The sequence below is a fragment of the Seriola aureovittata genome, chromosome 20 (genome assembly GCF_021018895.1).
Source record: "Seriola aureovittata isolate HTS-2021-v1 ecotype China chromosome 20, ASM2101889v1, whole genome shotgun sequence".
NCBI classification, from domain to species: Eukaryota; Metazoa; Chordata; class Actinopteri; order Carangiformes; family Carangidae; genus Seriola; species Seriola aureovittata.
The window spans coordinates 23,527,357-23,541,170 of record NC_079383.1 but is presented as its reverse complement, the minus strand read 5'-3'; the positions used below and the strand labels follow the sequence as shown (position 1 = coordinate 23,541,170).

The 13,814-nt window shown below is 49.5% G+C and overlaps 1 protein-coding gene across 1 annotated transcript in view; it reads left to right on the top strand.

Moving 5' to 3' along the window:
* The window catches only part of LOC130160994 (histone-lysine N-methyltransferase 2C-like), a 62,107-nt gene that overhangs the window by 8,100 nt on the left and 40,193 nt on the right, over positions 1-13,814 (top strand). Inside the window, 8 exon segments of the mRNA XM_056363861.1 lie at positions 130-301; positions 879-993; positions 1,075-1,238; positions 2,747-7,683; positions 8,322-8,498; positions 9,279-10,258; positions 11,605-11,712; positions 13,357-13,482. Coding sequence (XP_056219836.1) covers positions 130-301; positions 879-993; positions 1,075-1,238; positions 2,747-7,683; positions 8,322-8,498; positions 9,279-10,258; positions 11,605-11,712; positions 13,357-13,482 — 6,779 coding nt within the window.

Here is a 13,814-nt window from a genome sequence, read left to right as displayed (position 1 = left end):
ACACACACACACACACACACACACACACACACACACACACACACACACACACACACACACTGTGTACCAGACACAGTTGTAATGACTTAATCATCTTCTTCTGTGGTTTAATGGCAGCTCTCTCTCCAGTCTCTTCACAGTGTGTGTTGTGTTCCGGTGGCTGTGATGACAGCAGTCTGTTGATGTGTTGTTGCTGTGGTAACCATTACCATGGCAGTTGCCTGGACCCCCCTTTGGCCCCCTCCCCCCTGTGCCGGGCAGGTTGGCAGTGTCCTCAGTGTCGAGTGTGTCAGAGCTGCAGGTAACACGTCTCTCAGTCACTTCCATTACTGATCAATGGATTAATGGTTTCTCTGATCAATGGATCAGTGTAGATTGAGAACTCATCTATAAAGTGTAAGAGAGGAGGGGAGACTGTCTGTCATCCTCTCCCTCAGCTGTCAGGTCACTGACTTTCAGCATCTCACTAAGAACACATACACAAGGTAAACATGGCATCAGCTGCTGAGCCACTGAATATTGTGTTCATGTAGGAGCTCCATATTTTCTACGATACTTCCTGTCTGCTGTTCATTTTAATCATTAATTCTTCTTAGTTGTTGATTTTGGTCGTTTCTCTCCACCTCTGGTTGAGAGGGAGGAGTGTTTTTTTTTTTTTTTTTCCAGAGCCTGAGCACAATCTTTTCCTGATGTTCAGTAAACTGTCACATTCATAATATTTGTTGTGCGTTAACATTTGAATCTCACCTCTGAGTGCCAGACGTAGACTTCAGTCCAGGTGTGTGAGCACTGTACTGTCGTTGTAGCGATGTGGTCGGTGGGATAGTTGTAATCTGATTACACTGAGCCCCGCCCCCTGCTCTCTCCCTCTGTGTTAGGTTGCGAGGGGATGACGGTGCGTTGCTGGTGTGTGAGCACTGTGATAAAGCTTACCACACACACTGTCTAACACCACCTCTGGATAACACACAGAGCACCGGCTGGAGCTGCAAGGTGAGATAACACACACACACACACACACACTCAGAAACACACACTGGTGTCAGCCCTTCATAAAACCTCTCTCTCTTCCAGAACTGCAGAATCTGCCGCCGCTGTGGTGTGAGGTCATCAGGTCAGTGGGCCAATCACCCATTTCTGTGCGAGTCATGTGACCCGGCCCTGCCCTGCCCTCTCTGTGGCCACACCCCCAACATCTACACACCACAGGAATATCTCACCTGTACCTGCTGCTATAGGTATACACAAACGCGCACACACATACATTTTCTGTCTCTCTCTCTCTCCATCTAGGGTTTGCAAAGTTATTCCCTGTAGCTTCTTCACATTAAAAGACCTGAGCTGAAAAGACTTGATGTGGCTTTTACTGTGAAGTTACAGTCACTGGCGGCAGACAAGTCCAGTTTATTACAACCTCCATCTCATCCTCATAGTTTTGTCCCTAACTTCAAGGTAATATGCGAGATCTTGGAACATGACAGCATCAGTAAAATAAACTAGTAATTATAAATAATGACTTATCTAACATTAATAATAAAGTTATTTAATGTATATGTGTATGATAAAATGAAATAAATTCATAATAGAGCCTGTGAAAAATGTGCAGCTTAATTTTAGAAAAATCAAATGTGTAGTTTGAGTTTTACTCTTTCTCCATTTCACATCTTAACAGTCTCAACCATTTAAACAATCTCAACACATCTTAAAGTTACAATCTGTGACTTCTCCACATTAAAATGTCTAAAAACAACTAGACCTGTGTTCTATGTGTTGTTGAGTTTTGTTCTTACATTATCACAAATGTTTCCATCAATTCAGATGAATCTGAGATTTTTAATCATGGTAATGTTTAATTGGTCAATGACATTATATCCTCTATGATCATGTGTCAAAAAATGGACTTTTATTTAGTTTGAAATCTCATTTTTAAGATTCACCTTTTACATATTGGTTGGATTCAACTATATGTATTTTAACAAGATAAAGGATTTTAGTCATCGGATGCATGATTTTAACTTATCAGAGAAAATGGCCAAACAAAGGCAAGCAGCTCTCAGCTCCCAGCCACTCCAAGACGACCTGTCTCTGTTGAATGGCGTCAGTGAAACTGCATTATTCTGTGTTTTTACCAGTTTTAATCACCTTGTCTGTTTGTTGTGGAGAGGAGGACACCTCTGTGGATAATTCAGATGCTGGTCAAAACCTGCTGAACATCTGGATCATAAGTAATAAGAGAAATCTCTTTTGTTACAGTTTTGATTGAGAGACCCCTAGTGGCAGAATATACATATTGCACATTTAACAACTGAACAGCTTTAACAGCTACTTTTCTTTCATTCACTCTTGTATCCCACTTTCCCCACGTATTTCTACGACTGTTGTCTCTCCCCTGTGTGCATCACACTCACTGACTCAGGTCACAATGATTGGCTGAGCAGCATCACGTGACCAGTGTTGTACAGACTTGAAAAGCTGTGCTGGTTAAACTAAAAACACCTGGTTATTGGTCCAGGTCTGGATAGGACGGCATCTTAGTCCGGATCGGGACCATGGTCTGCCTATTAGTGACCTTGGATTTATAGAGTGTCATTTATATACATTTTGCAGCTGTGCGCCACCCAGGTACAACAAAACTCTCGGTTTCCTGGTGGGCCGCCGTGTCCCAGGACTGGGCTCACTTCCAGCACTTAGTGGAAACATCATTGATTTTGCAAAAATACACTTTAATTATTGTGTTGTCTTACAGGTGTGTCCATACAGAGTGCATTGTCCAGGCCGGGGAGGGCAGGGCAGGGTCTGAAAGTTACATCTGCTCCACCTGCAGGCCTCAGGAGGAAGATCTAATTCTGAACACTCCAACCCCACACAGTCCTACCCCAGCCTTGCCCGTCAGTCCCATTTGCATTTCACAACCACCAATTTGCAGTCATACTGAGGGTTCACCCACCAGTCCTACCCCTCATAGCCCAGTCCAGCTAGTCTGCTCAGAGCCACCACAGAGTCCTATTGAGACAATGTCTACACCATTACAGCAGAGTCTTACACCATCTCACCCTGACCCATCAGAGCTCCAACAAAGTCCGGCACCTCTTCACCCTGACCCATCAGAGCTCCAACAAAGTCCGGCACCTCTTCACCCTGACCCATCAGAGGTTCAACAAAGTCCTGCACCTCTTCACACTGATCCATCAGAGGTTCACCAAAGTCCGGCACCTCTTCACCCTGACCCATCAGAGGTTCAACAAAGTCCGGGACCTCTTCACACTGATCCATCAGAGGTTCAACAAAGTCCTGCACCTCTTCACACTGATCCATCAGAGGTTCAACAAAGTCCTGCACCTCTTCACACTGATCCATCAGAGGTTCACCAAAGTCCGGCACCTCTTCACACTTATCCATCAGAGGTTCAACAAAGTCCGGCACCTCTTCACACTGATCGATCAGAGGTTCAACAAAGTCCGGTACCTCTTCAAACTGATCGATCAGAGGTTCAACAAAGTCCGGCACCTCTTCACACTGATCGATCAGAGGTTCAACAAAGTCCGATACCCATTCACCCTGACCCATCAGAGGTTCAACAAAGTCCATCACCTCTTCACCCTGACCCATCAGAGCTCCAACAAAGTCCGGCACCTCTTCACCCTGACCCATCAGAGGTTCAACAAAGTCCGGCACCTCTTCACCTTGATCCATCAGAGCTTCAACAAAGTCCGGCACCTCTTCACCCTGATCCATCAGAGCTACAACAAAGTCCGGTACCCATTCACCCTGACCCATCAGAGCTCCAACAAAGTCCGGCACCTCTTCACCCTGACCCATCAGAGGTTCAACAAAGTCCGGCACCTCTTCGACCTGACCCATCAGAGGTTCAACAAAGTCCGGCACCTCTTCGACCTGACCCATCAGAGGTTCAACAAAGTCCGGCACCTCTTCACCCTGATCCATCAGAGGTTCATCAAAGTCTGATACCCATTCACCCTGACCCATCAGAGCTACAACAAAGTCCGGCACCTCTTCACCCTGATCCATCAGAGGTTCATCAAAGTCCGATACCCATTCACCCTGACCCATCAGAGCTACAACAAAGTCCGGCACCTCTTCACCCTGACCCATCAGAGGTTCAACAAAGTCCGGCACCTCTTCACCCTGACCCATCAGAGGTTCAACAAAGTCCTGCACCTCTTCACACTGATCCATCAGAGGCTCAACAAAGTCCTACACCTCTTCACCCTGACCCATCAGAGCTACAACAAAGTCCTGCACCTCTTCACCTTGATCCATCAGAGATTCAACAAAGTCTGGCATCTCTTCACCCTGACCCATCAGAGCTCCGGAAAAGCCCGGCACTGCTTCATCCTGTCTCATTAGAGCTCCAACAAAGTCCTGCACCTCTTCACCCTGACCCATCAGAGCTCCGAAAAAGCCCGGCACCTCTTCACCCTGACTCATCAGAGCACCAACAAAGTCCTGCACCTCTTCGACCCGATCCATCAGAAGTTCAACAAAGTCCGGCACCTTCTCATCCTGACTCATCAGAGCTCCAACAAATTTGTAAATCATCTCATTCTAATCGAGTAGACCATCAAAAAAGTCCACCACCATCTCACCCTGGTGCAACAGACCTTGAAACAAGGCCTTTGCCACCTTGCCTTGATACTACAGAAATCCAGCAAAGTCCTGCGCCATCTCACCCTGATCCTACAGAGCTCCAACAAAGTCCATCACCCTTCAACAGTTGTTCAGCAGAACTCCATGAAAATCCTGTGTCATTTAACCTTGATCCTACACAACTCCAGGAGAGCCATACCCCTTGTCCCCTTAGTCCAGCAGAGCTTGAAAGCCCTACACAGTCTCACCTTGGTTCAACACAACCCCAAAAAAGAACTACGCCATCCCCTCCTGGTCCTGCTGAGCTGCAACAAAGCCCTACCCATGTGACTTCCATGCAGGCCCAGTATAGTCCTTGTCAGCTCAGTTACACCTCTCCTAGCCCTACCCAAAATTCCACAGAGGAGCAGCTTATAGCCACAGAGTCTCAGCAGAGTCCAATGCAGGGTAGTCCCATGTCTTGTGGCCTTGCACAGTCTACGCACAGCCCTCCACCAAACAGTCCACCCAAGGTTCACCCAAGGCTTGAAGAGCCTCAGCACAGCCCTCCACCTCAGAGTCCTGCGCAGGTAGACCATGATAGACCATGTAGTCCTGCCAACAGCATCATCACACAGTCTCAGTACAGTCCCTCACAAAGATGGAATAACCCTACACCACATAGTCCTGCACAAGTCTGCACGTCCCCTCCTCAGAGTCCCACACAGGAAGCTGATTCTACACTGGACCAGGAGAGACCTGGATCAAGCAGCCCTGCCCACCTGCTATGTGGGGCTGCACAGGACATTTCTACACTGGACCAGGACCCTTCATTAGTCTACTGTGGGTTCGCCCAGACAAGAAGAAGTCATGCCTTACTGAGGCCCATTTCAGCTCCATGTAGCCCATCACCGTCCCCACTCAGACCTACACAGTGTAGTTTGTCACAGCCTGCTAGCCCAGTACAGGCCCACTCTAGACATCCTGTAAGGCCTTTGCAGCACAGCCTGCTTCCCTCTTGGCTTACTGCACAGTTAGAAGTCACTGAGGAATGCACCCAAACCAATACAGAGCATAGCCCTGTACAGCTGAGTTCAAACTTTGATGGCCAAACACTGGAAAGTACCCCTGCCCTTCTTAGCCCCGCCTCTGAACTGTCCACAGTGCCCCCTGATAGCCACGGCACAAATGGTCAACTCCCAAACCACCATGGTCCTGTTCAGAGTAGTATGCTTAGCCCCAGCCATTCTAGCCCCCACCATGTATCTGTTATCTCCACACCAGAAAGCCTTCACATTAGCACTTCAGCAGAACACAGTAGCCTAACTCTCTCACATTGTGCTGATGAAATGGAGGAAAGTCCTCCCGCAGCTAGCCAAGATCATCAGAGACATGCTCATGACAGACTGTCAAGCTGCATGGAAGGTAAAGCTAGCCCCATACATATCCAAGCTAGCTCAGCTAGTGCTAGCCCCACACATGCCAGTGAAATGCCTACAAGCGCTACTAGCTCTCTTCGGGCCCATGCTAGCCCCATTCCAACAGAAACTAGCCTTGCCTACATCAGCCCTTTAGCTGCTGAGAGTAGCCCCTTGGCAGTGCTGACTAGACCCACCCACGCTCTCTCGTGTCAGGATAAGGAGATGGAGGTAGCTGTCGACCACCCAACTGTTTTTATTGAGTCAGCAGCTGGTCCCAGTCATCTTAACTCCACTCCTGGCAGTCCAGTACATACCAGTGTCACTCACGCTGGCCCAGTCCACACAGACACAAACAGCGGCTGCAGTCTGATGAGCACCGTAGAGCTCACACAGACTCAGACGAGCCAAAGTCCCACACATCCTGGTCACTCAAGTCCCTCACATGTCCAAACTACCTGCAGTCCTTCACAGACTGCTCCAGCTAGCTTTAGTCCTCCACACTGTAGGCAGTCTGGTACTAGCCCAGCTAGTAGTTCTGTAAGCCACAGTCTGAGCAACATTACCTCAGAGAGCAGTGGCCAGACAGGTCCCCACTCTGCTACTGTGACTGATGTTTGCATCTTCCACAGTCCCCCTAGGTCTAGTCCTGCTGGTCAAGCTAGTCCTGTTCACATACAGAGCACCTCTAGTAGTGCCCACTCAGGTCCTGTCCGAAGACAGAGTCCCTCATTACCTAACTCGACACACAGCAGCCCTGCACATGCTTCTGTTGTTTGTGTTAGTCCATCTCACAGTCCAGCTCAGGCCAGTGAAACTGATCGTAGACCCGCAGGTAGCCTACATTACAGCCCAGCTCCAGACACTGGAACCAATGCTGGCCTTAGTGTGGCACAACTGAGCCCCTCTTTGGCTAGTTCAAGTCTTGATGTGGACTCTTTGGCCAGTTCCATAATCCAGACATCTGTTCTTCCCAGTGCAGTTCAGGTTGATCCTGGTCTGGTTAAACCTACAGACCCAGAACCTGCCGGCTTCCAGCCAGATGCCTCACCTGCTGCTAGCCCCAACCAGGCTAGTCTGAGCCCGGTGAGCCAGTCCCCAGTTAGTCCTAACCCTGCCCCTGACAGGTGTGCAGCTGAATTTCAACAAAGCACTGCCTTGGTAAGCCCCTTGTATCAAAGACCCCCCTCCCCTGTTGATGCTACTTCCACTGAGGCTAGTCTGAGCCACGCCAGCCCTGTCCATCCTAGACCCACTCAGGATAACACTGCGATGCCTAGTCCTCAACCCCCTGCCCCCTCACCGGTCAGTCCTGCTCACACATTCTCCTCTCATGCTCCACAGGCTCAAGCTAGTTCTGTGCACAATAGCCCAGCTGCAAGTCCAGTTTCAGTCCCTACAGATTCAGGTTGTACACAGACTACCCTAAGTCCTGGTCCTGTCAGTCCTGTGCGGCCAGAATTTAGTCTCAGTCTTGTTCCTGATAGCACTATGAGGTGTGAGGCTAACCCTGCTCCCAGTCCAGTCTGCCCTTCTCTTGTCGCCCCTGTGCCGTCTGAAAACAGCCCTAGTCCTGGTCCTGGTGGCCCTGTGTGGCCTGATCATGGTCCAGGAAGCCGGTTTGTTTCCACCCCCGAGCAAGACACAGACAGAGAGAGAGAGTCTGCAGCCACTGTGGGTGAGTATGAGGGATGTACACTATTAAAATATTGTGTGTGTGTCACTTGTGGCATAGACATTGAAAATCGTGGTTTAAATAGTTGCTGTGACATAATATCCAGAGGAGGCTGGAGAGTAATATGTCGAGCACAGGGGAATTCAACTAGTTCCACCACATAGAGAGAATATTGCTGGAAAAATGAAGTCAGGTTGACGCCAACCACTTCCACATTGACAGGAAATACACAAACACACTACTTATGTATTTTAGATGTGATGCTGTTTACATTGGGAACAAGGGAGGACTAATGATGATCAGAAAACGACAGGAATTAAAAAGTAAAAAAAGTAAAAAGGCTAAAACCAGAACTGCCTCTGCTGATGAAAGGAGAGGAATAATAAACTAAATCTATATTATGGATAGGCGGCCATTTTCCCTCAAGGTCCAAAAAGAAAAGTTTTACCTGATCTGGACCAGGTGGACTGAGAACATGTAGCCTATAAGGTCAGATTTTAGTCAGAATGGGTGAGTGAGGGTGTAACGACTTGTGTTGTAGAGACTCTTTGTTCTTTCTTTCCCCTCACCTCCCTCTGATGTTGGAGGTGAAAGCTTACCATGTTTCAGTTTGCTGAGTTCACATCTTCTTGTTCCTGTAGACTTCTGTGTGGTGGAGGAACAGAGGAAGACTGAAGAGGAGGAGATTGACAGAGAAGCTCCACAGCAGGAGGAGGAGGAGCCTCATCAGACGACAATGGAGAAATGGGAAGAGGAGGAGCCTTTTGGGAGGACGGAGGAAGGAGGAGAACAAGACCAGGAGGAAGAACCTCCATCAGGTATGCACCAGCTGCTCTGACCTGCTGAGGTGACACAGAAAGAAGCAGAGTTGTGGTTCTGACTTTCAAGAGTGTCAAGAATTTGTCCGTCAGTCCTGCTCCCAGGTTCTAGTCATCACATTCAATAACTATTCTTTTATTATTCTGTTTTCTATTTTCATTCTCAGCTTTCTGACTTGATTTGTCCTTTTGATTTTTAGCTCATCAGTCTGTGAAAAACTAACCTGTATGAAAAGTGCTGTACAAATAAAGTTTGATTTGATTGATATAAACAACACTCAACACATGTAGAGCAGTGGTTCCCATCCTTCTCCAGCTCATGGCCCACTTATGTTGGCCGCCACATCCGACCCCGTAACAATACGGAGGCCAAATAATCTCTGATCAGAGCACTTTTAATTTTAATGATAACGATCAAACCAGGTATATGCTGAGGTCTGACCAGCGACAACACACACGTTCCTGATGCTGCTATTTTCAACATTTGTAAAGTTTTTAAAGAATTTATTTTCAAAACATTAAGAAACATTATTTACATTTTATTTTTTCATAATTTTTTTTTTTATAATTACATCTTTTCACCAAAATTGTTCTGTTTTGCAAATTATTTGTCTGCCCACTTTCAACACCTTGGCGGGCCACCAGTGGGCCCCGTGCCGCAGGTTGGGAACCGCTGATTTAGAGAAACATCAGCTGATGTGAAGACACCTGAGCTGAGACTGAGGATGAGGAGGAGTTCAGGTCTTCATCTGGACTCACTGTCAGTGTTTCTGTCTGCAGGAGTCCAGTCCGCCTCGGTCCTGAATGAAGACCAGTCTCCTGCTGCCTCCCCTATACCTCCTATGCCTCACTCTGCCTCCCCCCTCCAGCAGCCCTCTTGCTCCCCCCCATTTTCACCTCTTGCCTTCGCCCTCCCTTCTCCCCAATCTGAACCTCCTCCTAGAGCTGGTTCTCTGGAGGCCTCCCCTTCATTTTCCCATCACAGGACTGCCTTACCCCCCTCCTGCCCCCCCCACACGTCACATCCTCCCTCCCCTCCTCTGGAGGATCACTCCCAGGAAGAGGTGCCCACCAATCAAAGAGGAGTCGAGACTGTGACGGGAGAGGAGGTGGGGCTAGAGGACAAAACACTTTGCAGCCAATCACAGAGCCAGTTTGAACCTGTTGCTGTGGTAACAGAACCCACCAAAGATGAGCACCAATCACGTGCTGAGCCTTCAGAGAGGGAGGAAGAGGAGGAGCCAGCATCAGACGGGGCGGCCACTCCTGAGGTGGTTGTTGGGCAACAGCCAATGAGGGAGAGGCAGAATGTAGAGGAGGAGGAAGAAGAGGAGGAGCAGGGTAGGGATTATGAAGAGGAGGAGGAGGAGGAGCCAAGGGAGGGTGCCAAGCAGGAAGACCTATCAGATGTGGAGGAGGAGGAACCGGTGAGCCCTGTGCTGGACCTGGATGCCTCTTTTGACAAGGAGGTGATGGAGCTGATGACCTCCTCATCCCTTCCACCCTCCCTCCTCCACCTCTCCTCCCCCAGCCCACCTCCTCTCTCCCGCCGGGGGAAAGGTCAGACTCTCAGGCCTCCTCCCTGCTCCTCCAGGCCTTCGGACGACCTCTCCATCCGTCTGAGGCAGTCTCCCTTCTCCACTGAGGCCTCCCCCGAGACCTCCCCCACCAGAACTCCTGTCACCCCGCCTCCGCTCTCTCCACCTTCACCTCCTCTCAGGTCCTCCCCCCCTGCCAGAGAGTCTCCACCTCTCTCCAAGGTAAATCTGAAAAAACACAACTGTGACCGTCTCTTCCTTGTTTCCTCCCCCTCGTGTACTCCTCCTTGTGCCCCCCCCTTGTGTCCTCCCCTTAGTGTCTTCCCCATAGTGTCCCCTTTGTGTCCTCCCCCTAGTGTACTCCTCCTTGTGCCCCCCTTGTGTCCTCCCCTTAGTGTCTTCCCCTTAGTGTCTTCCCCATAGTGTCCCCCTTGTGTCCTCCTCCTTGTGTCCTCCCCCTAGTGTACTCCCCCTAGTGTACTCCCCTTAATGTCCTCCTCCTTGTTTCCTCCCCCTAGTGTACTCCCCCTAGTGTACTCCCCCTTGTGACCTCCTCCTAGTGTTATCCCCCCTGTGTCCTCCCCTTAGTGCCCTCCCCCCTGTGTCCTCCTCATAGTGCCCTCCCCCTTTTGTCCTCCCCTTAGTGTCCTCCCCCCGTGTCCTCCTCATAGTGCCCTCCCCCCTGTGTCCTCCTCATAGTGTCCTCCCCTTAGTGTCCTCCCCCCGTGTCCTCCTCATAGTGTCCTCCCCCTTGTGTCCTCCCCTTAGTGCCCTCCCCCCTGTGTCCTCCTCATAGTGCCCTCCCCCTTGTGTCCTCCCCTTAGTGTCCTCCCCCCGTGTCCTCCTCATAGTGCCCTCCCCCCTGTGTCCTCCTCATAGTGTCCTCCCCCTTGTGTCCTCCCCTTAGTGTCCTCCCCCCGTGTCCTCCTCATAGTGTCCTCCCCCTTGTGTCCTCCCCTTAGTGTTCTCCCCCCTGTGTCCTCCTCATAGTGTCCTCCCCCCTGTGTCCTCCTCATAGTGTCCTCCCCTTAGTGCCCTCCCCCCTGTGTCCTCCTCATAGTGTCCTCCCCTTAGTGTCCTCCCCCCGTGTCCTCCTTATAGTGTCCTCCCCCTTGTGTCCTCCCCTTAGTGTTCTCCCCCCTGTGTCCTCCTCATAGTGCCCTCCCCCCTGTGTCCTCCTCATAGTGTCCTCCCCCTTGTGTCCTCCCCTTAGTGTCCTCCCCCCGTGTCCTCCTCATAGTGTCCTCCCCCTTGTGTCCTCCCCTTAGTGTTCTCCCCCCTGTGTCCTCCTCATAGTGTCCTCCCCCTTGTGTCCTCCCCTTAGTGTCCTCCCCCTTGTGTCCTCCCCTTAGTGTCCTCCCCCTTGTGTCCTCCCCTTAGTGTCCTCCCCCCGTGTCCTCCTCATAGTGTCCTCCCCCTTGTGTCCTCCCCTTAGTGTTCTCCCCCCTGTGTCCTCCTCATAGTGTCCTCCCCCCTGTGTCCTCCTCATAGTGTCCTCCCCCCTGTGTCCTCCCCTTAGTGTCCTCCTCCTTGTGACTGACCTTTCCTTGTGTATTTTCTGCTCCTAGCCCCCGGCCCCTCCCACCACCATGCTCCCCCTCACTCCTAAGATCGGCATGGGGAAACCGGCCATCTCTAAGAGGAAGTTTTCTCCAGGCAGAGCCAGAGTCAAACAGGTATGTGACCTTTGACCTCCGCAGGTGTGTTGACACCTGGTTTGGGGATCAGTATGAACTCAGTCACTTTATTCATCAGGTATGAAAACAGTTGATTGGTTTATTGGTTCAGAATTCTTTCAATCCAATAATTGATCCCTGATGAAGGTTTGATTCAGATTCTCCTTAGAGAGAAGGAGCAGTCTTCTTCTTCTCCTCCTCCTCCTCCTCCTCTTCTTCTAGGTGTTCTTCTTCTTTTTCTTCTTCCTGGTGTTGGGTTCTTCTTCTTCATTTTCTTCTTCCTCTTCTTCTTCTGTGTGTTTGGTTCTTCTTCTTCCTCTTCTTCGTCTTCTGTGTGTTGGGTTCTTCTTCTTCCTCTTCTTCTGTGTGTTGTTCTTCCTATTCTTCTTCTTTGTGTTGGGTTCTTCTTCCTCTTCTTCATCTTCTTTGTGTTGGGTTCTTCTTCTTCCTCTTCTTCTTCTGTGTGTTGGGTTCTTCTTCTTCCTCTTCTTCTTCTGTGTGTTGGGTTCTTGTTCTTCCTCTTCTTCTGTGTGTTGGGTTCTTCTTCTTCCTCTTCTTTGTCTTCTGTGTGTTGGGTTCTTCGTCTTCTTCTTCTGTGTGTTGGGTTCTTCTTCTGTGTGTTGGGTTCTTCTTCTTCCTCTTCTTCTGTGTGTTGTTCTTCCTATTCTTCTTCTTTGTGTTGGGTTCTTCTTCCTCTTCTTCATCTTCTTTGTGTTGGGTTCTTCTTCCTCTTCTTCGTCTTCTGTGTGTTGGGTTCTTCTTCTGTGTGTTGTTCTTCCTATTCTTCTTCTTTGTGTTGGGTTCTTCTTCCTCTTCTTCGTCTTCTGTGTGTTGGGTTCTTCGTCATCTTCTTCTGTGTGTTGGGTTCTTCTTCTTCCTCTTCTTCGTCTTCTGTGTGTTGGGTTCTGCGTCTTCGTCTTCTGTGTGTTGGGTTCTTCATCTTCTTCTTCTGTGTGTGGGGTTCTTCGTCATCTTCTTCTGTGTGTTGGGTTCTTCTTCTTCCTCTTCTTCGTCTTCTGTGTGTTGGGTTCTTCATCTTCTTCTTCTGTGTGTTGGGTTCTTGTTCTGCATTCCTCTCTCAGGGTGGAGCTGCTCCTTCACTCAGCTCAGGGAGGCAGTTTAAAGAACATGATCCTCCTCATCCTCACCTGTCGATCACTAATGCTGCATCATTTCCTCTGGTCTCTCAGCATGTTTGGTTTACACACACACACACACACACACACACACACACACACACACACACACACACAAACACACAGCTGTAGCATGAAGTCCTGTGAAGAACATGGAGATCACTGCACGAAGTTTGTGTCCCAGTATGACAGTCGGTGTGTCCCAGTATGACTGATTGGTTGCATGTTGTTGTCATGGTAACATCAACTCATTATGACTTTCTGTTGGTTTTTGCCTGATTTTTATTTTTTCTGTTTCAGTTTGACTTTTTGTTTTGTGGCTGTTGCATTTATGTTACTGCATTTTGTCCCACTCCTCTTCCTCCTCATCCCCCTCCCCCTCCTCCCCCTCCCCCTCCCTCCTCTTCCTCCTCTTCTTCTATACTTCCTCTTCCTCTTTCCTCCTTTTCTTTGGCCTCCTTCTCCTTCACTTCATCCATCTTCCTCCTGCTCCTCCTCCCTAACTCAGGGTTCGTGGTGGAGTAATCGCAGGGCAGTGAGCCCCCCCTCGTCCTCCCAGGATTCCACGGGGGAGGGAGGGTGGGACAGCCCTAAGCCCCGCCCACCGGACTCCCCCCTCTGGAGCATGAGAGTGGTAAAGAAGCGCACCCTAACTCTGATAGGTCTCTGTAACTAACCTGCAGCGTACTAACCCTATGTTTACTCTCACCTGCCCCTCTGGGATGTAGCAGTGTGAAAAACAGGTGCTCCCTCTATCAGTCTGCCTCTGTGTTCTGGAGCTAACACCAGCTTACTAATTGTGTCTGTGTGTCCACCCCTCTGGGGTGTAAAGGTGGGCGATGAAATTCTCCTCAGATTTGGAGACCTTCAGTCATCTGTTTTTTTTTTGTTTTTGTTTTTTTTTTTGGGTGAACTAAATGAGCGTGGGGCGTTCAGGAACTAAATGAGCATGTGGTGTTCAGGAAC